Source organism: Balaenoptera acutorostrata, chromosome 2, assembly GCF_949987535.1.
Source record: "Balaenoptera acutorostrata chromosome 2, mBalAcu1.1, whole genome shotgun sequence".
Lineage (NCBI taxonomy): Eukaryota > Metazoa > Chordata > Mammalia > Artiodactyla > Balaenopteridae > Balaenoptera > Balaenoptera acutorostrata.
Window position 1 is genome coordinate 98,840,901 of NC_080065.1, and position 25,759 is coordinate 98,866,659.

A 25,759-nucleotide genomic window follows, 5' to 3' on the forward strand; every position below is an offset into this window, starting at 1 on the left:
TCTTATTTAAAGCAATTATCAGTTTAATAGCATCAGTAAAAAATGGTACTTTTAGTCATGGCATGAAATACACATAAAATCTAGCTATTTTCCAATTATTCTTTGGGCATTTTCAAGTTGGAAAATTCATTATAAAAAACTGAAAGATGTTGCCTCGTTTACTCATTGAGTGCTTTTGACACTGTAAAAGTAAGAGAGAGATTAATACCACAGTTATAACCACTGGGACTCAAGAATCATTACATGATAAGATTGAAAATAGTTAGATGACTCATTTGTCCAAAATCTGTAAAATTCCTTGTTTCCCAATAAAACAGTTAAACTGAAACCACAAATTTTCTCTAAAGCAATCTTCCGGTGTGTCAACATGTGTGCTCTCTTGGCTAGATGTTTACTAGAAATTAGCAGGAATAGCTATTATCTTCTGGCAAAGAGGTAAAACCAAACTGCCTAACTCTTTCTGCCAGCTGGGTTGCCCTCTACTGGACTATGCAAGGTAATAAAGCCAGCAGGTCAATGCAACTTTGTTTCACAACGTAACACTGTAGATAGAAATGTAAATGAGAAAAGGCATATCACATACCTGAAACAAATTGCACTCCCCTGAATAAGCCCCAAAAGAATCCTTTAATAAACTGACTTTTATGGGTGGTGGGGGGAATCAGCAGAGTGCTAATTTTTCAAGTAAACAATTTCAGTCATTTTGAGAAGTGGTACAAAAGCAGCTTTATATAATCTTAGTCTCCTTTTCAATACTTTGGAGGCAGCTCTGGAGCAATAGTTGTAGTAATGGGTAAACCCTAATGTCCATCTTTTATGCTGATTTGTGTTTTAATACAAATCACATTTTTGTGAGTCCATCTACTCTGTGGATATTTTAAATGTATAGACATGGGTCACAGTAGATGCATGCTGAAGAGATCACATCCACAAGTCTCTTGCCACAAGATCAAAACTTTTCAGAGCTGTTTCCTTTGTGAAGACTCATTTTAAGTTAGCAATATCTTTTCCTCTGTAGCTCATCCCCATGCCTGAGATTTGCAGTAATGCAGGACCAGTTTACCATCACTGCCAAAACACTACAAAAAGAAAAACGGCAATAAATTAAACTCAATTTTGTTATTCTTAGATGAAACTAAGAAAAAGAATGTTATACTGATCATAAACATCCTAATACATGTACATGTATCTATAAGGCTATTTCTTTCAACAGATGCAAGCTACTATTGGACACATATTAGTAATCATAAATGTTTAATAAAACTTGTCCTTTAAGCACCTTAAGCATAGATAAGCACACATATTTTAACCTTGTCCCTTCTCTACATCTGACTGTAATGTATGTACTATTTTCTAGTAATGGTGCTATAAGAGTGCTGAATAAAGTCATTCTTACATAGTCTCCTTTTCAATTTCTTGGAGGGAGATCTGGATTACTGATTATAAAAACAATGTAGAAGATACTACATGTAGGATCTTCTAAAAGGAGATCTTACTTTCTGGTCATATTTCATAGTCATCTTCTGTTTGTGTTATTCATTCTTTAATTATTCAATCACTGTATAATTTGAGATCCAACTAAGTTCAAGGTGTTAGAGATATAACAGAGAACAAGAAAGTAATCTCTTTTCTTGATAGACAATTAAGAAAGGCTTATCATCTCTTTAAATGATATGAATTAATGATCATACTATACACAGATGAGCATATTCCATGAAGAAAATAAAGCAGTAATGTTTTACCTCATAGAGGGTTCCAACTTCCTGGTCTGGGGAGGGGGCAAAGGACTGATTCACATAAATAAACTGCAAGAAAGAAGAAAATTATGGTGATTCATTTTTAATGGTATCCAGATTAATCTGCATTTTTCTGGGTGCCAATCAGCCAGCTATTTCAAATTGTTTGTCTTCAGAGCTGAAGAAAGCTTCCCTAAACCCCTTCTTTCTAATTCTCATAAATTAGTCAATTAGTGAGATCTTTATGAAGAGCATGTCTTTCCTCTGGAGGAATAACAGAATTTTTGTTCCCAGCTTTTTATAACTAAGAAACTTTTGTTTTTACAAACAGCTTTTGAAGGTTTATCCAAGAAATTACATTAGTAAAAATATCAATTTTCTCATTTATTTATAATTAAAGACAGAATTTCTCCTAACAAAATTTTACACACACAGCCTCAGATAAAAACATCTAATAATTGAGATAATTGGTCCATTTTTCTTGAGTAAATGACATGCACGGTTGGATTTTTTTGACCATTACCACCTCTGAAAACTCTCAGAAGTACTGAATTTCAGGCTGGGTGAGACCACTGTAAAGTCACTTGCAGCCAAATGAAGTAGCAAAAATGTAGCATAATTGAAACCTAATGTCCTTACAACCTTGTTTCTTAAAGGATTCACTGTTCAATGTTTCAGTTTAGTCTGTTTCTACTAAAACATTTATAGTACTTAAAAAATTCCCGAAGATACTGAAACAAAAGATCACAGTGTCAAAGTGACTTCTGATAGTTTTCTTTTTAGAAAACAAAACATTATTTGCAGGTTAACATATTCAATTTTCCTTGTCTACAATCAAATTTTAAGACAAATTTCCTGGGCTTCACATAGTCCTTAAAAATATATATCTATCAGAATAGTTGGTTGATAGATACTATTTGGGACACCAGCTAGAACAAAAATAAATATCACTTGTATTTCTCCTTCAGGCAATACAGTGTGGTAATTAAGAGTAGGGGCTCTACTGAGATCTAGGTTTGAATTCCGGCTATAAATACAAATAACTTTTCTCAAACTGTGTCTTTGTTTGTAGATACAGAAAATAACAGGACCTATACTTCTTGAAGCTGCTGGGAAAAATAAAATGAGACAGTACACATCAAGTGTAAGTGCTTGATATATGTACTCAATAGACACTAGTTAGACTTATTAAATTATTTAAAAATAGTTCATGCTTAAATATCAACTCATTATTAAGGCTGAGTAAGGTTCTAACACAATTTCAGAAACAACAGAAATTGGTGTGCATTTAATGTGAATTTCCTGTGATACAGATATAATAATTTGTGTTTAGTTCCTGACAGTTTAACTATGAGTGAACATAGATTTTACTCTTTGGAACATTTTAAATTAGGAAAAGGGCTCTGGACAACAATTTAGTTTATTTCAGCAAACAATCCCTGAGTGTCTATTATGTGCTAGGAAATGCACAAGGTGTGAAATTATGAAGATTAATATGATCTCTCCCCTCAATAAGCAAACATACCTGAATAAGATAAGAATATAGATGGGAAAAATGCATCTGACAAGGTCTGTAGCACAAAGATGGGGCATTAGTTTAGCCTAGCCTTTTGGTCAGGAAAGGCTTTCTGGAAGAAAAAATTGAGGAACAAATTAGGACTTAACTAGGTGCAGAGAGTAATAATTAGGACTCTGCAGGCAAAAGAAACAAAAGTAAGATGTGAGTGTTGAGGGGACAGTACAGCAGATACACTAGAGAACTATAAGAACTTAATAAAATTCTGTAACAGGAGTTAGCAACTGAAAGTGACTTTAAAAAAAGCAATTAAGGTAGTTTAAATGGAAGTTCCATGGAGGTAAAAATTTCAAAACCCAATCTTTAGCTAAATGCTAGCGCTTAGGAGGATAAAATTTTAAAGAATAATGATTTGTTTTTAAATCACCAGTCTTTATATAGATGTCTCTTTGGTTATTTTGGTTGTTACAAACTTGAGATTTTGTAGGAAGGGTTCATGGGAACAGCATTCTCTTGAGTTCCTGCACACTGCTAACAGTTTTGTGCCCTGATTAAAAGTCAGTTTTGTAGTATATAAAATCCTTATCTCACACTTTCTTTGTATCTTTGCTGCTCAACTTTGATGGTAACCTAATTTCCTAAGCCATGTCCTTTTTCCCCTAGATGTCCAAAGGATTTTTCTTTTTATTTCACATCCAGTAATCTTATCGGAATGTGTCTCGGTGATTGTTACACTGGGTTGGTATTCTCAGGATCTTGGTACATTTTTTTAATATGTAGTTTCAAATCTTTTTAGAAGAAATTTCCCTTGAATTATAATTTTAAGTATTTGTTTTGTTCCTTTGCTTTGGTTTTCTTCTTCAGGGACTCCTATTTCTATGTTTACTCTCCTTTGTTCATACTCAGTATTTGTCATTTTCTCAAATTCTTTTTACCTTTCATTCTACCCCCGGTACCATCCCCGAGCCTGAGCAACCAAATGCTGCAGTTTAACGTTTTTTTTAAGTTAAAAAAATTTTTATACAATTTTTAAAGGTTACTTTCCATTTACAGTTATTACTAAATATTGGCTATGTTCACCATGTTGTACAACACATCCTTCAGCCTATCTTGCATCCTTCAGTCTGTATATCCCACTCCTCCACCCACATATTGTCCCCCCGCCTCCAAACTGGAAACCACTAGTTTGTTCCCTATATCTGTGAGTCTGCTTCTTTTTTGTTATATTCACTAGTTTGTTGTATTTTTTAGATTCCATGTAAAGTTATATCATACAGTATTTGTCTTTAACTCACTTCACTTAGCATAATGCCCTCCAAGTCCATTTATGTTGCTGCAAATGGCAAAATTTCTTTCTTTTTTATGGCTGAGTAGTATTCCATTGTGTGTGTGTGTGTGTGTGTGTGTGTGTGTGTACACATCTTCTATCCATTTAACTGTTGATGGATACTTAGGTTGCTTCCGTATCTTGGCAGCTGTAAATAATGCTGCTATGAACACAGGGGTGCACGTATCTTTTCGAACAAGTGTTTTTGTTTTCTTCAGATGTATACCCAGGAGTGGAATTGCTGGGTCATAAGGTAGTTCTATCTTTAGTTTTTTGAGAAACCTCCATATTGTTTTCCACAGTGGCTGCACCAATTTACATTCCTACCAACGGTATACAAGGGTTCCCTTTTCTCCACATCCTTGCCAACATTTGTTATTTGTGTTCTTTTTGATGACAGCCATTCTGACAGGTGTGAGGTGATATCTCACTGTGGATCTGATTTGCATTTCCCTGATGATTACTGATGTTGAGGATCTTTTCATGTGCCTGTTAGCCCTCTGCACTTCCTCTTTGGAAAAATGTCTTTTCAGTTCTTCTGCCCACCTTACAATTGGGTTGTTTGTTTTTTTGACGTTGAGTTGTATGAGCTGTTTATATATGTTGGATATTAATCCCTTATTGGTCATACCATTTGCAAATATATTCTCCCATTCGTTAGGTTGTATTTTTGTTTTGTGGATGGTTTCCTTTGCTATGCAAAAGCTTTTAAGTTTAATTAGGTCCCATTTGTTTGTTTTTGCTTTTATTTCCTTTACTCTAGAAGACTGACCCAAAAAAATATTGCTGCAATTTATGTCAAAGTGTTCTGCCTGTTTTCCTCTAGGAATTTTATAGTATCTGGTCTTACATTTAGGTTTTTAATATATTCTGAGTTTATTTTTGTGTACGGTGTTAGTGAATGTTCTAATTTCATTCTTTTACATGTAGCTGTCCAGTTTTCCCAGCACCACCTACTGAAGACACTGTCTTTTCTCCATTGTATATTCTTGTCCCCTTTGTAGTAGATTGCTTGACCATAAGTGCGTGGGTTTATTTCTGGGCTCTCTATCCTGTTCCATTGATCTATGTATCTGTTTTTGTGCCAATACCGTACTGTTTTGATGACTGTAGCTTCACAGTATAGTCTGAAGGCAGGGAATGTGATTCCTCCAGCTCTGTTCTTCTTTCTCAAGATTGTTTTGGCTATTCAGGGTCTTTTATGTTTCCATATAAAATTTAAAAATATTTGTTTAGTTCTGTGAAAAATGCCACTGGAAATTTTATAGACATTGCATTGAATATGTAGATTGCCTTGGGAAGCATAGTCATTTTAACAACACTGATTATTCCAATCCAAGAACACAGTATATCTTTCTGTTTGTGTTGTCTTCAATTTCTTTTTTTTTAAACATCTTTATTGGAGTATAATTGCTTTACAATGGTGTGTTAGTTTCTGCTTTATAACAAAGTGAATCAGTTATACATATACATATGTTCCCATATCTCTTCCCTCTTGCATCTCCCTCCCTCCCACCCTCCCTATCCCATCCCTCTAGGTGGTCACAAAGCACCGAGCTGATCTCCCTGTGCTACGCGGCTGCTTCCCACTAGCTATCTACTTTACATTTGGTAGTGTATATATGTCCCTGCCACTCTCTCACCCTGTCACATCTTACCCCTCCCCCTCCCCATATCCTCAAGTCCATTCTCTAGGAGGTCTGTGTCTTTATTCCTGTCTTGACACTAGGTTCTTCATGACCTTTTTTTTTTTCCCTTAGATTCCATATATATGTGTTAGCATACTGTATTTGTTTTTCTCTTTCTGACTTACTTCACTCTGTATGACAGACTCTAACTCCATCCACCTCACTACAAATACCTCCATTTCATTTCTTTTTATGGCTGGGTAATATTCCATTGTATATATGTGCCACATCTTCTTTATCCATTCATCCGACGATGGACACTTAGGTTGCTTCCATGTCCTGGCTATTGTAAATAGAGCTGTAATGAACATTTTGGTACATGACTCTTTTTGAATTATGGTTTTCTCAGGGTATATGCCCAGGAGTGGGATTGCTGGGTCGTATGGTAGTTCTATTTTTAGTTTTTTAAGGAACCTCCATACTGTTCTCCATAGTGGCTTTATCAATTTACATTCCCACCAACAGGGCAAGAGTGTTCCCTTTTCTCCACACCCTCTCCAGCATTTATTGTTTCTAGATTTTTTGATGATGGCCATTCTGACCGGTGTGAGATGATATCGCATTGTAGTTTTGATTTGCATTTCTCTAATGATTAATGATGTTGAGCACTCTTTCATGTGTCTGTTGGCAATCTGTATATCTTCTTTGGAGAAATGTCTATTTAGGTCTTCTGCCCATTTTTGGATTGGGTTGTTTGTTTTTTTGTTATTGAGCTGCATGAGCTGCTTGTAAATCTTGGAGATTAATCCTTTGTCCGTTGCTTCATTTGCAAATATTTTCTCCCATTCTGATGGTTGTCTTTTGGTCTTGTTTATGGTTTCCTTTGCTGTGCAAAAGCTTTTAAGTTTCATTAGGTCCCATTTGTTTGTGTTTTTATTTCCATTTCTCTAGGAGCTGGGTCAAAAAGGATCTTGCTGTGATTTATGTCACAGTGTTCTGCCTATGTTTTCCTCTAAAGTTTCATAGTGTCTGGCCTTACACTTAGGTCTTTAATCCATTTTGAGTTTATTTTTGTGTATGGTGTCAGGGAGTGTTCTAATTTCATACTTTTACATGTACCTGTCCAGTTTTCCCAGCACCACTTATTGAAGAGGTTGTCTTTTCTCCACTGTATATGCTTGCCTCCTTTATCAAAGATAAGGTGACCATATGTGCGTGGGTTTATCTCTGGGCTTTCTATCCTGTTCCATTGATCTATATTTCTCTTTTTGTGCCAGTAGCAAACTGTCTTGATTACTGTAGCTTTGTAATATAGTCTGAAGTCAGGGAGCCTCGTTCCTCCAGCTCCATTTTTCATTCTCAAGATTGCTTTGGCTATTCGGGGTCTTTTGTGTTTCCATACAAATTGTGAAATTTTTTGTTCTAGTTCTGTGAAAAATGCCAGTGGTAGTTTGATAGGGATTGCATTGAATCTGTAGATTGCTTTGGGTAGTAGACTCATTTTCACAATGTTGATTCTTCCAATCCAAGAACATGGTGTATCTCTCCATCTATTTGTATCATCTTTAATTTCTTTCATCAGTGTCTTATAAATTTCTGCATACAGGTCTTTTGTCTCCTTAGGTAGGTTTATTCCTAGATATTTTATTCTTTTTGTTGCAATGGTAAATGGGAGTGTTTTCTTAATTTCACTTTCAGATTTTTCGTCATTAGTGTATAGAAATGCAAGAGATTTCTGTGCATTAATTTTGTATCCTGCTACTTTACCAAATTCATTGATTAGCTCTAGCAGTTTTCTGGTAGCATCTTTAGGATTCTCTATGTATAGTATCATGTCATCTGCAAACAGTGACAGTTTTACTTCTTCTTTTCCGATTTGGATTCCTTTCATTTCTTTTTCTTCTGATTGCTGTGGCTAACACTTCCAAAACTATGTTGAATAATAGTGGTGAGAGTGGGCAACCTTGTCTTGTTCCTGATCTAAGTGGAAATGGTTTCAGTTTTTCACCATTGAGGACAATGTTGGCTGTGGGTTTGTCATATATGGCCTTTATTATGTTGAGGAAAGTTCCCTCTATGCCTACTTTCTGCAGGGCTTTTATCATAAATGGGTGTTGAATTTTGTCGAAAGCTTTCTCTGCATCTATTGAGATGATCATATGGTTTTTCTCCTTCAATTTGTTAATATGATGCATCATGTTGATTGATTTGCGTATACTGAAGAATCCTTGCATTCCTGGAAAACCCCACTTGATCATGGTGTATGATCCTTTTAATGTGCTGTTGGATTCTGTTTGCTAGTATTTTGTTGAGGATTTTTGCATCTATGTTCATCAGTGATATTGGCCTGTAGTTTTCTTTCTTTGTGACATCTTTGTCTGGTTTTGGTATCAGGGTGATGGTGGCCTCGTAGAATGAGCTGGGGAGTGTTCCTCCCTCTGCTATATTTTGGAAGAGTTTGAGAAGGATAGGTGTTAGCTCTTCTCTAAATGTTTGATAGAATTCGCCTGTGAAGCCATCTGGTCCTGGGCTTTTGTTTGTTGGAAGGTTTTTAATCACAGTTTCAATTTCAGTGCTTGTGATTGGTCTGTTCATATTTTCTATTTCTTCCTGGTTCAGTCTCAGCAGGTTGTGCATTTCTAAGAATCTGTCCATTTCTTCCAGGTTGTCCATTTTATTCGCATAGAGTTGCTTATAGTAATCTCTCATGATCGTTTGTATTTCTGCAGTGTCAGTGGTTACTTCTCCTTTTTCATTTCTAATTCTATTGATTTCAGTCTTCTCCCTTTTTCTCTTGATGAGTCTGGCTAATGGTTTATCAATTTTGTTTATCTTCTCAAAGAACCAGCTTTTAGTTTTATTGATCTTTGCTATTGTCTCCTTCATTTCTTTTTCATTTATTTCTGATCTGATCTTTATAATTTCTTTCCTTCTGCTAGCTTTGGGGTTTTTTTGTTCTTCTTTCTCTAATTGCTTTAGGTGCAAGGTTAGGTTGTTTATTCGAGATGTTTCCTGTTTCTTGATGTAGGCTTGTATTGCTATAAACTTCCCTCTTAGAACTGCTTTTGCTGCATCCCATAGGTTTTGGGTCATCGTGTCTCCATTGTCATTTGTTTCGAGGTATTTTTTGATTTCCCCTTTGATTTCTTCAGTGATCACTTCGTTATTAAGTAGTGTATTGTGTAGCCTCCATGTGTCTGTATTTTTTACAGATCTTTTCCTGTAATTGATATCTAGTCTCATAGCGTTGTGGTCGGAAAAGATACTTGATACGGTTTCAATTTTCTTAAATTTACCAAGGCTTGATTTGTGACCCAAGATATGATCGATCCTGGGGAATGTTCCATGAGCACTTGAGAAAAATGTGTATTCTGTTGGTTTTGGGTGGAATGTCCTATAAATATCAATTAAGTCCATCTTGTTTAATGTATCATTTAAAGCTTGTGTTTCCTTATTTATTTTCACTTTGGATGATCTGTCCATTGGTGAAAGTGGGGTGTTAAAGTCCCCTACTATGATTGTGTTGCTGTCAATTTCCCCTTTTATGGTTGTTAGTATTTGCCTTATGTATTGAGGTGCTCCTATGTTGGGTGCATAAATATTTACAATTGTTATACCTTCCTCTTGGATCGATCCCTTGATCATTATATAGTGTCCTTCTTTGTCTCTTGTAATAGTCTTTATTTTAAAGTCTATTTTGTCTGATATGAGAATTGCTACTCCAGCTTTCTTTTGATTTCCATTTGCATGGAATATGTTTTTCCATCCCCTCACTTTCAGTCTGTATGTGTCTCTAGGTCTGAAGTGGGTCCCTTGTAGACAGCATATATATGGGTCGTGTTTTTGTATCCATTCAGCCAGTCTGTGTCTTTTGGTGGGAGCATTTAATCCATTTACATTTAAGGTAATTATTGATATGTATGTTCCTATTCCCATTTTCTTAAATGTTTTGGGTTTGTTATTGTAGGTGTTTTCCTTCTCTTGTGTTTCTTGCCTAGAGAAGTTCCTTTAGCATTTGTTGTAAAGCTGGTTTGGTGGTGCTGAACTCTCTCAGCTTTTGCTTGTCTGTAAAGGTTTTAATTTCTCCATCACATCTGAATGAGATCCTTGCTGGGTAGAGTAATCTTGGTTGTAGGTTTTTCTCCTTCATCACTTTAAGTATATCCTGCCACTCCCTTCTGGCTTGCAGAGTTTCTGCTGAAAGATCAGCTGTTAACCTTATGGGGATTAACCTTATGGGGATTCCCTTGTGTGTTATTTGTTGTTTTTCCCTTGCTGCTTTTAATATGTTTTCTTTATATTTAAATTTTGATTGTTTAATTAATATGTGTCTTGGCGTGTTTCTCCTTGGATTTATCCTGTATGGGATTCTCTGTGCTTCCAGGACTTGATTAACTATTTCCTTTCCCATATTAGGGAAGTTTTCAACTATAATCTCTTCAAATATTTTCTCAGTCCCTTTTTCTCTTCTTCTTCTGGGACCCCTATAATTTGAATGTTGGTGCGTTTAATGTTGTCCCAGAGGTCTCTGAGACTGTCCTCAGTTCTTTTCATTCTTTTTTCTTTATTCTGCTCTGCAGTAGTTATTTCCACTATTTTATCTTCTAGTTCACTTATCCGTTCTTCTGCCTCAGTTATTCTGCTATTGATCCCATCTAGAGTATTTTTAATTTCATTTATTGTGTTTTTCATCGTTGCTTGGTTCCTCTTTAGTTCTTCTACGTCCTTGTTAAATGTTTCTTGCATTTTGTCTATTCTATTTCCAAGATTTTGGATCATCTTTACTATCAGTATTCTGAATTCTTTTTCAGGTAGACTGCCTATTTCCTCTTCATTTGTTAGGTCTGGTGTGTTTTGACCCTGCTCCTTCATCTGCTGTGTGTTCTTCTGTCTTCTCATTTTGCTTATCTTACTGTGTTTGGGGTCTCCTTTTCACAGGCTGCAGGTTCGTAGTTCCCGTTTTTGGTATCTGTCCCCAGTGGCTAAGGTTGGTTCAGTGGGTTGTGTAGGCTTCCTGGTGGAGGGGACTAGTGCCTGTGTTCTGGTGGATGAGGCTGGATCTTGTCTTTCTGGTGGGCATGTCCACGTCTGGTGGTGTGTTTTGGGGTGTCTGTGGCTTTATTATGATTTTAGGCAGCCTCTCTGCTAATGGATGGGGCTGTGTTCCTGTCTTGCTAGTTGTTTGGCATAGGGTGTCCAGCACTGTAGCTTGCTGGTCGTTGAGTGAAGCTGGGTCTTGATGTTGAGATGGAGATCTCTGAGAGATTTTCGTTGTTTGGTATTATGTGGAGCTGGGAGGTCTCTTGTGGACCAGTGTCCTGAAGTTGGCTCTCCCACCTCAGAGGCACAGCCCTGATGCCTGGCTGGAGCACCAAGAGCCTTTCATCCACACGGCTCAGAATAAAAGGGAGAAAAAGTAGAAAGAAAGAAAGAGGATAAAATAAAAGAAAATAAAGCTATTATAATAAAAAATAAGAAAAAAATTAAGAAAAATATTATTAAGAAAATTTTTTAAATTTTTAAAAATAAATTTATTAATTTTTTATAATAAAAAATAAGGAAAAAATTATTACGAAAAAAATTTATTAAGGAAAAAATTTTTTTTAATTTTTTAAAATAAAAAATACGAAAAAACCTATTAAGAAAAAATTTTTTTAATTTTTAAAAATAGAAAATAAGGAAAAAATTATTAAGAAAACATTTATAAGAAAAAAAAATTTTAAGTAAAAAAAAAAAAAAAAAAGACAGACCGAACCCTAGGACAAATGATGAAAGCAAAGCTATACAGTCAAAATCTCACCCAGAAGCATACACATATACACCCACAAAAAAAGGAAAAGGGGAAAAATTAATATATCCTGCTCCCAAAGTCCACCTCCTGAATTTGGGATGATTCGTTGTCTATTCAGGTATTCAACAGATGCAGGCACATCAAGTTGTTTGTGGAGTTTTAATCCGCTGCTTCTGAGGCTGCTGGGAGAGATTTCCCCTTCTCTTCCCTGTTCGCACAGCTCCCGGGGTTCAGCTTTGGATCTGGACCCGCCTCTGCGTGTAGGTCACCTGAGGGCGTCTGTTCCCCGCCCAGACAGAACGGGGTTAAAGGAGCAGCTGCTTCTGGGGCTCTGGCTCAGTCAGGCGGGGGGGGAGGGAAGGGTACGGATGTGGGGCGAGCCTGCGGCAGCAGAGGCCAGCGTGATGTTGCACCAGCCCGAGGCGCACCGTGCGTTCTCCCGGTGAAGTTGTCCCCGGATCACGGGAGCCTGGCCGTGGCGGGCTGCACCGGCTCCCAGGAGGGGCGGTGTGGAGAGTGACCTGTGCTTGCACACAGGCTTCTTGGTGGCGGCAGCAGCAGCCTTAGCATCTCATGCCCGTCTCTGGGGTCCGTGCTGATAGCCGCGGCTCGCACCTGCCTCTGAAGTTCATTTAGGCGGCGCTCTGAATCCCCTTCTCCTTGCGCGCCATGAAACAAAGAGGCAAGAAAAAGTCTCTTGCCTCTTTGGCAGCTGCAGACTTTTTCCCGGACTCCGTCCGGCTAGCTGTGGTGCGCCAACCCCTTCAGGCTGTGTTCACGCCGCCAACCCCAGTCCTCTCCCTGCGATCCGACCAAAGCCCGAGGCTCAGCTCCCAGCCCCCGCCCGCCCCGGCAGGTGAGCAGAGAAGCCTCTCGGGCTGGTGAGTGCTGCTTGGCACCGATCCTCCGTGCGGGAATCTCTCCGCTTTGCCCTCCGCACCCCTGTGGCTGCGCTCTTCTCCATGGCTCCGAAGCTTCCCCCCTCTGCCACCCGCAGTCTCCGCCCGTGAAGGGGCTTCCTAGTGTGTGGAAACCTTTCCTCCTTCACAGCTCCCTCCCACTGGTGCAGGTCCCGTCCCTATTCTTTTGTCTCTGTTATTTCTTTTGTCTTTTGCCCTACCCAAGTACGTGGGGAGTTTCTTGCCTTTTGGGAGGTCTGAGGTCTTCTGCCAGCATTCAGTGGGTGTTCTGTAGGAGCAGTTCCACGTGTAGATGTATTTCTAATGTATCTGTGGGAAGGAAGGTGAGCTCCACGTCTTACTCTTCCGCCATCTTGCCCAGACCCACCCGTCTTCAATTTCTTTCATCAGTTTCTTATAGTTTTCAGAGTATAGGTCTTTTACCTCCTTAGGTATGTTTATTCCTAGGTATATCTTTTTGACTTTGAAATTCTTTTTTTTTCTTCTATTTTTCTTCAGCCATTACCTGTTATTTATTTGCTCTTATATTCCATCTAGTTTAGTCTCATTTCTGAAATAACTTTTAACCTATAATTCTTTTCCTGAGCTCTGTCACTTCAAGTTTTCCTACTGCTGATTTATGTTGTTATTTTGCGTCTTCTATCACCTTCCTTTTGACATAATAAATCAGTTACTGACTTGCTTGTAGGCACATTTTTCTCTGGCATGCTTTCATTGTCTTTAGGGATGTTACTCTGTTATTTTGCTTCCTTATAACATTGTGCAGGATTTGACCTTGATACTCCTCTGTTGCTTACTTGTATATGAAATCAGTCTTCTTCAACTTTTAGAATGAACTGGGTTAGTGTAGTTTTTCTAACTCCACAGAGCTCCCTCTACTGTTGTTTTTTGTATAGTGTTGAACAATATGGAGGTCTGCTTTCTTTCTTTCTTTTTTTTAACAATTAACATTTTATTTATTTACGGCTGCACTGGGTCTTCGTTGCTGCACGTGGGCTTCCTCTAGTTGCGGAGTACAGGCTCTAGGCGTGCGGGCTTCAGTAGTTGTGGCACGCGGCCTCAGTAGTTGTGGCTCACGGGCTCTAGAGCGCAGGCTCAGCAGTTGTGGCGCATGGGCTTAGTTGCTTCGCGGCATGTGGGATCTTCCCAGACCAGGGATCAAACCCATGTCCCCTGCATTGGCAGGCGGATTCTTAACCACTGCACCACCAGGGAAGTCCTGCAGCTCTGCTTTCTGAGCTATCCAGGTTGTTCCTCTCCATTTTGACCAGGTCCTTCTTTTTCCTTCCTTTCCCTGCTTAAATGTGTTTCACTTCCAGAAGTTCCTCTTCAGTGTGGTATCTTGTCTTGGAAGGGAGCCGGAGTCTGTTTTGAGAGTTCTCAGGGGATAGACTGCTCCAGTCCCTTAAGTCCTCCTTAGTGCAGATATATTGTAATCACCTGCTATTGGAAAGAATCAAACGCTCTCAATTTCAGCTACTATTCTTAAGTTGGCCCACTGTACTTTCCAGTGAATGCCTGTTAGCTATTTCCAGGTTCTCCCTTTCTCAGTGCTATCAGATGCCAATCCTACTGTTTATTTTTTTCAGCACATTTGCTAATAGGACGCAGATCTTGTGGTCATTGGTGGGTATTCCCACCAACTTGAATCTTAGGTTTCAGGAGGATACTTGTCATCTAAGTTTTGTTATAAGTATACTGATCATGGGGTTTTGGTTTTGCTTTCTAGTTGACTATATTTTTGTGGGAATTCATGCCTTCTGACACCACTGCTATCTTCCCAGAATCCCCAGCATTACTTTTTCTTTTGACATTTATTTTGTGAAAATAACGTAGGGTATAGCTCTATGAAGCCAGAAGATGTGAGTTCTAGTCTAATCTAGAAAAGTGACAAAAAGACTACTTTTGTTTATGTTTCCTATTGCTTAAATGGGAAGAGATAATCAGATTTGCTACAAAGGTTTAAAGTTGGACCACATGAAATTGCTGAGTTTTTTTGGTTAAAATGATTGACTGATGACAGTTTTACATGGTTCAACCTAATATATATTGACTTCAACCACGTCCTTTCAGATTACTGAATATAAGCAATACAAAATGTCAAAACTCTAACATTAACATAGAACACAGCATTCTTTCACCTTTTCTTCTATCCACAAATTTCTAAAAGTAATGCCTTAATTCCTTGGTACTCGTCTGGTTACCTACCTCTCCAACTCTTCATGGTATACCCTTAGTAGATATAACCTCTGCTCATTTCTCTTAAGTGTATGTCCTCACCACCCTAACTTTTCCATTTAGACTTGGACTCTAGGCAAGGTCCTCTGCTCCTCAGGTTTTAGCTACCATATGCAAGTGGATGACACTATAATATTCTTGCCCATCTCTGAAATTTAATTAAATTCTACACGGCACTCTTATAAAACAGATCTTTTCTCACTCCGAGTGATCACACACAGAGATGTTCACCTGTAAAACTCAAAAATCTCCATCACTTTTCCCTTACAACTTCCTTTGGAGGAATCCCTGGTTCTATGTTATCCTTACCTCAAATAACTTCTAGTGATTAACCTATCTTGCACTTACTTTTGCACCCATGACATGACACTTTTGTGAAAGCCACTTACCACCAAAATCTTAGATCAGAGTAGTTTCCTCCTTTTCATTGACAAAAAATAAATTCCAACACACCTCACTTTCATAAAAAATCACTTCATTCATTCTACCAGTTCTCACTCTTGTGTTCACAATCAACTATAGCCCTTCCCAATCCTTACACATAACTGTATTTAAAAAATACTTAGTGATTCTTCAATTATCTATCCACATATACACTACCTGAGTTAACAATGACCAAGATTGTGGTCTGAAGATAAAGACATTCCATATATTAACATGACATGTGACAAAATGTCAAATACATGTAGACATTTAAATTTCTGTGGCCAAATTAAAAACCTGTGGCATTTAAATTTTTAATCCTAACAACTCACCGTGAAATGCTTAACATGTATCATATGAAATAAGTACACCTGAACCTTAAAAACGAGGAGGTTGGGGCGCCCACACTCTGCAGTCAAAAATCTGTGTACAAGGCAGATTCAACCAACTGCAGGTTGTGTAGTAGTATAGTATGTATTTATTGAAAAAAATCCACGTATAAGTGGACTGCCACAGTTCAAACTCATGTTGTTCAAGGGTCAACTGTATACCTCTTAGTTCTTCCACAGCACATGGCAAAGGTATATTGATTACCTTGAGAAGAATGGGAAGGAAGCAACATTAATACCAAAACAAAGAAAACCCCAAAACTTTCTGTACCAGTATTCTATGATAGATCTTTCTGCATGGGCATTCAGTGACTTTTTGAGGAAAACAACCAATACGGTAGGTTAAAAAAAAAAAATCAGTCCACATTTAAAAGCAAATCTAAAATTCATTTCTTTTCAGGGTTCTCCAGAGAATCCTTCAATAAAGCACAGAAATTCCACTAAGAAAAGAAATAAAAGGACATTACCGAAGTAACATATGTGACTCCATATGTATTTCTATATACAACAGTTATTCATTGTTGCCTAGGAGCTACAGTAACCCCTCTGTATCCATGGGTTCTGCATCCTCCCGCAGATTCATCCAAATGTGATGGAAAATATTTGGGGAAAAAAATGCCAGAAAGTTCCAAAAAGCAAAACTTTAATTTGCCGTGTACCAGCAACTATTTATGTAGCATTTACATTGTGTTAGGTATCATAAATGATCTAAAAATAATTTAAAGTATAAGGGAGAATGTGTACAGATTATACGCAAATATGCCATTTTATATAAGGAACCTGAGCATCTGCGAAGGATGCTCCTGAAATCCCCCTTGAATACTGAGAGACAAATGTTTTGTGAATTTTTGTAGGGAAATGATCACCATTGTTTTCTTACCAACTGTTCTGAAGCCACCAGTTTAAGGAACTTTTTGATGAAGTCAATGAGTCCTTGGATGGTTCGGGTTCGCTCTACAGCCCATTTCTTTGTTTTCATTATAGGAGTGTCTCCCACAGCCTTTAGCAGGATGTCAACTGTAAAGGAAAAAAAAAAATACAGTTGACACAATCAAAACAGGAATTAGGGGCATCAATGTCCAGACAGTCGGAAATCCGCCTATAAGTTTACACTCAGCCCTCTGGATCCACAGTTCTGCATCACGGATTCAACCTACAATGGATTATGTAGTATTCTAGTATGTATTTATTGATAACAGTCCATGTGTAAGTAGACCTGCTTAGTTCAAACCCATGCTGTTCAATGATAAACTATACTGACAAGTACACTGAAACATCTAAAGAGAATGTGATATAAAAGACTTCAGAGGGCTTCCCTGGTGGCGCAGTGGTTGAGAGTCTGCCTGCTAATGCAGGGGACACGGGTTCGAGCCCTGGTCTGGGAAGATCCCACATGCCACGGAGCAGCTGGGCCCGTGAGCCACAATTGCTGAGCCTGCGCGTCTGGAGCCTGTGCCCCGCGACGGGAGGGGCCGCGATAGAGAAAGGCCCGCGCACCGCGATGAAGGGCGGTCCCCGCACCGTGATGAAGAGTGGCCCCCGCTTGCCGCAACTGGAGAAAGCCCTCGCACGAACCGAAGACCCAACACAGCCAAAAATAAATAAATAAATAAATAAGAAAATCCTTTAAAAAAAAAAAAAGACTTCAGAAAACTTAAACTTTCAATCAACATACAGTTTATGTATTTATGATACTGGAAGTATGCCTGAGATGATAAATGGAAGACATGAAAAGATTCAATTAGAAGAATTTCACCTTCATCAAAACATTTATTTTTATTGAAAAAAATGGTAAACCTAAATTTCCAACAAAGATATTTAGAGGAGATTGGTTAAGTAAAGGATATTATACTCTATGGTAGGCTGTATATACTGTAGTAAAGATATAAAGCACACACTCTGAACTTCCTGGGTTCAAAATCCTGGCTCTGCCACTTGCTAAGTATGTATACATATATCTAGATAAGCTCTTTAATCTCTTTGTACCACATTTTCTTCACTTGTAAAATGAGGATAATAGCAGGAACCTGATAAGACTGTTATGAAGATTAAATGAATACATATAAAGTGCTTAGAACGGTACCAGGTCATAACTCACTTATTAAACCTTAAGATAATTAAGCTGCCATTAAAGATACTATAAAAGCGTATTTAATAGTATGAAAAAATTATCAAAAAATACTAAACATAAAGCAGCATATGATTTCAATTTCATTAAAACCATCACAGGCACATATTCACATAAATGTGGAATATGCACCAAAATGATATTTCCCAGTAGGGATATTATAGGTGATAATCACTTGAATTTACTTGTGCTTTTTGTAACCACCAAGTTTTCTACAGTAAACTTTTAAATAAAGGAAAACAATAAAAATTATTAAAAAGAAAATACAAAAACTAGGGGCCATAAAGGTTTCTGAGCAATCAAAGGTTTCAATAATTCAAAATACAAAGATGCAAACAGAGAGACTATGAATCTGTCACCTGAAGTTACTTCATTAAAAAGAATTAGAAAATATAAAGAACAACCAAATGGAATTGAAAAATACAATAACTGAAAAGTGCACTAGAAGGAATCAACATTAAACTAAATGAGGCAGAAAAATGTATCAGTTCTTCTGACAAAATACTGGAAATCACTGCCACCAAACAGAATAAAGAAAATAGAATGAAAAGAAATGAGGACAGTTTAAGAGACTTCTGGGACAACATCAAATGTGGTAATAGTCACATTATATCCCAGAAGGAGAAGAGAGAGAGATCGGGCCTGAGAAAACATTTGAAGAGATAATAGCTGAAAATTTCCCTGACCTAGGGAAGCAAACAGTCACCCAAGTCTAGGAAGTGTAGAGAGTCTCATACACGATTGACCCACAGAGAAATACACCATGACACACTGTAACTAAAATGACAAAAATTAAAGATAAAGAGAAAATATCAAAAGCAATATACAAGGGAACTCCCATTAGGCTATCAGCTGATTTTTTAGCAGAAACACTTCATGTCAGAAGGGAGTGGCATGATATACTTAAAGTGATGAAAGAGAAAAACTTACAACCAAGAACACTCTACCCACCAAGGCTCTTGTTCAGATTTGATGGAGAAATCAAAAGTTTTACAGACAAGCAAAAGCTAGAAGAATTCAGCACCACCAAACCAGCTTTATAACAAATGCTAAAAGAACTTCTGTAGGTGGAAAATAAAAGGCCACAAATAGAAATGAGAAAATTATGATACGGAAAAGCTCACTGGTAAAGGCAAACATATAATAAAGGAAGGAAATCATCCACACACAAAGCTAGTAGGGAAGTCAAAAGACAAAAATTGTAAAATCATCTATAACCATAATAGTTAAAGGATACACAAAACAATTAGATGTAAAATATAATATCAAAACAGTAATATTGATAGGAGAATACATATTTGTATTGTAATATTGTACCCTGTACAAATGCAGGGTATCTAAAGTGCATTTGAAATTAAGAGATCAGCAACTTAAAACAAGCACGTACAGATATAGGCTCCTATACAAAAACCTCGTGTTAACTGCAAAACAAAAATCTATAATAGATACACACACAAAAAAGAAAAAGGAATCCAAACATAATACTAAAGACAGTCATCAAATCACAAGAGAAAAGAACAAAAGAAGAAAAGGGGAAAAAAAAGACCTACGAAGATAAATCCAAAATAATTAACAAAATGACAATAGGAACATACATATCAATAATTACCTTAAGTGAAAATGGACTAAATGCTCCAACCAAAGACAGACTGGCTGAATGGATACAAAAACAAGACCCATATATTTTTCTGCCCACCAGACATACATTTCAGATCTAGACACACATACAGACAGAAAGTGTGGAGATGGAAAAAAGGTATTCCACACAAACAGAACTCCAAAGAAAGCCACAGTTGCAATATTTATATCAGACAAAATAGACTTTTAAATAAAGACTGTTACAAGAGACAAAGAAGGACACTCCATAATAATGAAAGGATCAATAGAAGAAGATATAACAATTGTAAATATATATGCACCCAACACAGGAGCACCTCAATATATAAGGCAAATGTTAACAGACATAAAAGGAGTAACTGACAGTAACACAACAATAGTGGGGGACTTTAACACCCCACTTACGTCAATGGACAGATTATCCAGACAGAAAATCAATAAGGAAATACAGGCCTTAAACAACACATTAGGTTAGATAGTCTTAACTGATAGTTACAGAACATTCCAACCGAAAGCAGCAGAATACACATTCTTTTCAAGTACACATGGAACATTCTCTAGGATAGATCACATGCTGCAACACAAAGCTAGCCTTGGTAAATTTAAGAAAACTGAATTCATATCAAACATCTTTTCCGACCACAACGTTACAAGGCTAGAAATCAACTACTAGAAAAAAACTGCAAAAAACACAAACACGTGGAAGCTAAACAATATGCTACTAAACAACCAATGGCTCACTGAAGAAATCAAAGAGGTAATTATAAATACCTAGAGACAAATGAAAACGAACACATAATGATCTAAAACCTGTGGAACACAGCAAAAGCTGTTCTAAAAGGAAAGTTCATAGTGATACAAGCTTACCTCAGGAAACAAGAAAAATCTCAGACAACTTAACCTTACATCTAAAGCAACTAGAGAAAGAAGAACAAACAAAACCCAAAGTTAGCAGGAGGAAAGAAATCATAAAGATTAGAGCAGAAATAAATGAAACAGAGATGAAGAAAACAACAGAAAAGATCAAAGAAACTAAAAGCTGGTTCTTTGAAAAGATAAACAAAATTGATAACCCTTTAGTCAGACTCATCAAGAAAAAAAGGGAGAGGGCCCAAATTAATAAAATCAGAAATGAAAAAGTAGAAGTTACAACAGACACCACAGAAATACAAAGGATCATAAGAGACTATTCTGAGGCCATCATCACCCTGATACCAAAACCAGAAAAAGACATCACAAAAAAAGAAAATTGTAGGCCAGTATCACCCATGAACATAGATGCAAAAATCCTCAACAAAATACTAGCAAACTGATCCCTACAATACATGAAAAGGATCATACACCATGATCAAGTGGGATTTATCCCAGGGATGTAAGGAGTTTTCAATATCTGCAAATCAATCAATGTGATACAAAACTTCTAGAGCTCTTCAATGAATTCAGTTAAGTTGCTTGACACAAAATTAATGTACAGTAATCTGTTGCATTTCCTCTTTTTTTTTTTTTTTTTAGGCTGCACTGTGAGGGATGCGGGATCTTAGTTCCCTGGCCAGGGATCGAACTTGTGCTCCTGCACTGGGAGTGCAGAGTCTTAACCACTGGACCACCAGGGAAGTCCCATCTGTTGCATTTCTACATACTAACAACAAAATATCAGAAAGAGAAATTAAGGAAATAATTTCATTTACCATTGTTATGAAAAAGAATAAATTACCTAGGAATAAACATACCTAAGGAGGCAAAAGACCTGTATTCCAAAAACTGTAAGACACTGATGAAAGAAATTGAAAACAACACAAACAGATAGAAAGATATACTGTGTTCTTGGGTTGGAATAATCAGTGTTGTTAAAATGACTATGCTACCCAAGGTAATCTACATATTCAATGCAATCTCTATAAAATTTCCAATGGCATTTTTCACAGAACTAAAACAAATATTTTTAAATTTTATATGGAAACATAAAAGACCTTGAATAGCCAAAATAATCTTGAGAAAGAAGAACAGAGCTGGAGGAATCACACTCCCTGCCTTCAGACTATACTATGAAGCTACAGTCATCAAAACAGTACAGTATTGGCACAAAAACAGATACATAGATCAATGGAACAGGATAGAGAGCCCAGAAATAAACCCAACGCACTTATGGTCAAGCAATCTACTACAAAGGGGACAAGAATATACAATGGGAAAAGACAGTGTCTTCAGTAGGTGGTGCTGGGAAAACTAGACAGCTACATGTAAAAGAATGAAATTAGAACATTCACTAACACCATACACAAAAATAAACTCAGAATATATTAAAGACCTAAATGTAAGACCGGATACTATAAAATTCCTAGAGGAAAACATAGGCAGAACACTCTTTGACATAAATTGCAGCAATATTTTTTTGGATTAGTGTCCTAGAGTAATGGAAATAAAAGCAAATGTAAACAAATGGTACCTAATGAAAGTTAAAAGCTTTGGCACAGTGAAAGAAACCATAAACAAAATGAAAAGACTGGGAGAAAATATTTGCAAATGATGCAACAGACAAGGGATTAATTTCCAAAATATACAAAGAGCTCTTACAGCTTAGTATCAAAAAACAAACAACCCAAACAAAAAATGGGCAGAAGTCCTAAATAGACATTTCTCCAAAGAAGACATACAGACAGCCAAAAGACACATGAAAGATGCTCAATATCGTTAATTATTAGAGAAATGCAAATCAAAACTACAATGAAATATCACCTCACACCAGTCAGAATGGCCATCATTAAAAAGTTCACAAATAATAAACGCTGGAGAGGGTGTGGAGAAAAACGAAGCCTCCTACACTGTTGGTGGAAATGTAAATTGCAGCCACTATGGAGAACAGTATGGAGGTTCCTTAAAAAACTAAAAACTAAAAATAGAGTTACCATAAAACCCTGCAATCCCACTCCTGGGCATATATCTGGAGAAAACCATGATCGAAAAGATATATGCACCCGAATGTTCATAGCAGTACTATTTACAATAGCCAAGGCATGGAAGAAACCTAAGTGTCCATCGACAGATGAATGGGTAAAGAGGATGTGGAATATCATTCAGCCATAAAAAGAACGAAATAATGCCACTGGCAGCAACATGGATGGACCTAGAGATTATCATATTAAGTGAAGTCAGAGGAAAACAATTACCATATGATATTACTTATATGTGGAATCTGAAAAAATGGTACAAATGAACTTATTTACAAAACAGAAATAGAGTCACAAACAGAAAACAAACTTATGGGGGGGATGGGGGGATAGATTAGAAGTTTGGTATTTATATATACACACTACTATGTATAAAATAGGTAAACCACAAGGACCTGCTTATAGCACAGAGAACTATACTATCTTGTAATAACGTATAATGGAAAAGAATCTGATTAAGAAAATATACATATATGTATAACTGAATCACTTTGCCGTACACTTGAAACTAACACAACATTGTAAATTAACTATACTTCAATTTAAAAAAATTAAAAAGACATCCACAATCAAAGGAAACACTGAAAGCAGAGGTGTTCTGCTGCCCCCTAAAGTCAACTCTATTCTATTACATCCTTCCTGTCCCATTCCTTGGTATTAAAAATTGGGTCCCAATGAGGTTACTGAGATCAATTTACTGATGTTTACCCCTGGAATGGAGCCATCTAGAACACATAATGCACAGTTTATCTTCCTACTAAAGTTTATCTTCCTTCTTCCATTTAGTAATCCTACCCTCAGTTATCTAAGCAAAAGAGATGAATTGGGAGATAACTAAGGAGATTTTGGTTAACTCACCTTCCACACCTCCCTGTCTCTGTTCCTTCAATCCCCTGGGGCTATCAGTCAGTTGCAACTGGGCATTGCAAGAAAGTGAAGAAGAAAGTGAAGTGAAGAATTACTCAAGAAGAGAGCGAGAGCAAGAAGCTAGAGAAGGAAAAATATTTATTATAATGATAGCTGTACTTTATTATTACTTTTTTTTAATTCTAAAGGTGATTTGCTTGTAGTTCTCCACTCTAGCTACACAGGAGACTCAACTGGGGGAACATGTATAAGAATACAGATGTCTACATCAATTAAATCAAAATCTTCTGGAAATTGGGCCTCGGCACTGCTATGTTTAGAAGCTCCCTCAGGTGATCCTAAAGTGCCGCCATAACTAACAAGCTCGGTCTGCTTCAGTAATATGTAGATTAAACCAAAGGTGGAGCATATGAAATATTTAAGCTTTTTCCATGAGAAAGGTCCTCAAAAAAGGATGACAACTTCAGGGTAGACATTCAGTAGCTAGAAAGTAAGTTTTCTATCACAGAGGCTAACTCAAATGCTCACAGGAGCCAGAAGATGAAAATTCGATTTTTAAATGATGGTTAAAAATCATAAATTGTGCAGATTCAAGAAAACATGCCATATAACCTCAGGCCATATCTGGGAATGTGGGCCTTATTTTTTAGTCACAGTATTACACAGCAATCTTCAGGGTCAAGTACGTAGTTAATTGTTGACTAAGACTGCTAGATATTAAGACAAACTCTTTGAAAGTCTGTTTCTGCTTATAGTAAATTGCAAGGGAAAAAACGGGAACAACACTACTGATTCACTTCGCTGTACAGCAGAAACTAACACAACATTGCTAACCAACTGTATACTCCAATAAAAAAGAAAAAGAATCTCTAAAACTCATGGGATTCATCTGAAGAACGAGTCTAGTGGTTACCTACAGAAATAATTATAGTTTTTTGTTTATCTATTGGTGAATAATGTGTAAATGACAGAAAAGATTTCCCCCAAATGTAGAGGCAGTCTGACTTAAAAGGGGGACAGTGCTGGCAGAGACAATTATCCTTCACAGCAGCAGAAAGTGATGATGGATGAAAGGGCGTGAGATCACTGAGCACAACGTGAGAAAACGACTTCCTGATTTTCTCATAGGCAACTCTACACAGAGTGCTCCACTTAGGAATTACTGCATTTTACAATGGCGAGCTAATTCTCAAGCAATAAAGGGTTGAGGACTAATTCTCAAGCAATAAAGGGTCCAGTTCAAGCAACGAAATGATTCATTTACAAAGATTCCAAAACGGTGTTTTTTTTGGTTTTTTTTTTTTAAAAAGGCGATGCCTCTGCCTTTAGTTTTCCCTTAGCAGTCTTCATGCTGGGTAAAACCCCCGTTTTTTGGGCCAAGGTGTGAAATCACACGCATTTGGTATAAAAAACAGCGACCTAGTCGGAAGGTGTGGATTCTAATTCAGATTTGCCGCAGGCCATCCTTATTAGCTAAAATTATTATTCAAATAATTAGATCCCGCTGGAGCTATCAAGATCCCACAGAGTTCCCACCTTCAAAGAGCTCTCAGTCTGGTCATTTCAAAGGAAGATGAGAGTACAGCGTAATAAATGCCGTGACATTCAAAAACTGGGTACCACACCGCGAAGGTGCGTCCAGAGACAGCTTTCTTTCGAGGCACTTAACTCAAACGTCTTAAAAGCCGAGAAGTATACTTCCTCTCTCGTGACTGGTCAAAAACCTCGTCTGGAACCGGCCCTCCTCTAAATTTTGCTTCTTTATTAGCCGCCATCCCTATTCGAAGACAACCTCAACCTCCCGCCTCTGCCCAGAGTGAAATTGCTCTGAAAATTACTTTTCTTCTTGGTGTCACCGGCAGGTTCCTCTGTTCCCGGAGAGACTGCAGCGGAAGATGGGGGCTCCGGAGTGGCTGTTTCTGGTGAGACCTCCGTGGGTCCTTCACCTTCAGCAGCAATTGAGGGAGGGAGCTGCAGCGCAGACTCCGGCTCCTCAGCCATCTTGCTTGGAGGGAGGTGAGGGCGGAAGTGGTGGCTCAACGTGCAGTGGGCGGGCTTTGTGCCGGAGAGTGGCACTTGGGAGGCGCCGGAGTAGGGGCGGGGAGAACCCAACCCACCACTGAAAGTCGGAATTGCAGGTTGGTCCTCTGCGTCGAACCTGTTGCAGTCCCCTGATCGCTGATAGACCAACTACTGTTTCTCCACAACCCCCCCCCCACCCCCCAACAGCA

At 37.6% G+C, this 25,759-nt stretch overlaps 1 protein-coding gene across 2 annotated transcripts; it reads right to left on the minus strand.

The window, feature by feature from the left end:
• Positions 1-25,718, minus strand: ATG12 (autophagy related 12). Of its 2 annotated transcripts, XM_007192121.2 has the most exons (4): positions 25,367-25,717; positions 16,849-16,985; positions 1,743-1,805; positions 1-1,079 (listed from the first exon to the last, which is right to left on the minus strand). In XM_007192121.2, exons 1-4 carry the CDS (start codon positions 25,527-25,529, stop codon positions 1,020-1,022), a joined length of 423 nt encoding a protein of 140 aa, XP_007192183.1. In that variant the 5' UTR covers positions 25,530-25,717; the 3' UTR covers positions 1-1,019. The 2 variants fall into 2 exon arrangements, with proteins under 2 accessions (XP_007192183.1, XP_028024828.1); XM_028169027.2 differs by lacking the exons at positions 1-1,079; positions 16,849-16,985 and having other exon boundaries at positions 1,744-1,805; positions 25,367-25,718.
• Between the last annotated feature and the right edge of the window lie 41 nt (positions 25,719-25,759).

What these genes read in the sequence shown, in the direction of transcription:
- ATG12 (XM_007192121.2), bottom strand. Translation starts at nt 25,529, where the DNA reads ATGGCTGAGGAGCCGGAGTCTGCGCTGCAGCTCCCTCCCTCAATTGCT. An exon ending in TGGTGGCTTCAGAACAGTTG is followed by an intron (nt 1,806 to 16,848) that starts GTAAGAAAACAA and finishes TCTTTCTTGCAG; the next exon opens with TTTATTTATGTGAATCAGTC. An exon ending in AAGTTGGAACCCTCTATGAG is followed by an intron (nt 1,080 to 1,742) that starts GTAAAACATTAC and finishes TTCTTTTTGTAG; the next exon opens with TGTTTTGGCAGTGATGGTAA.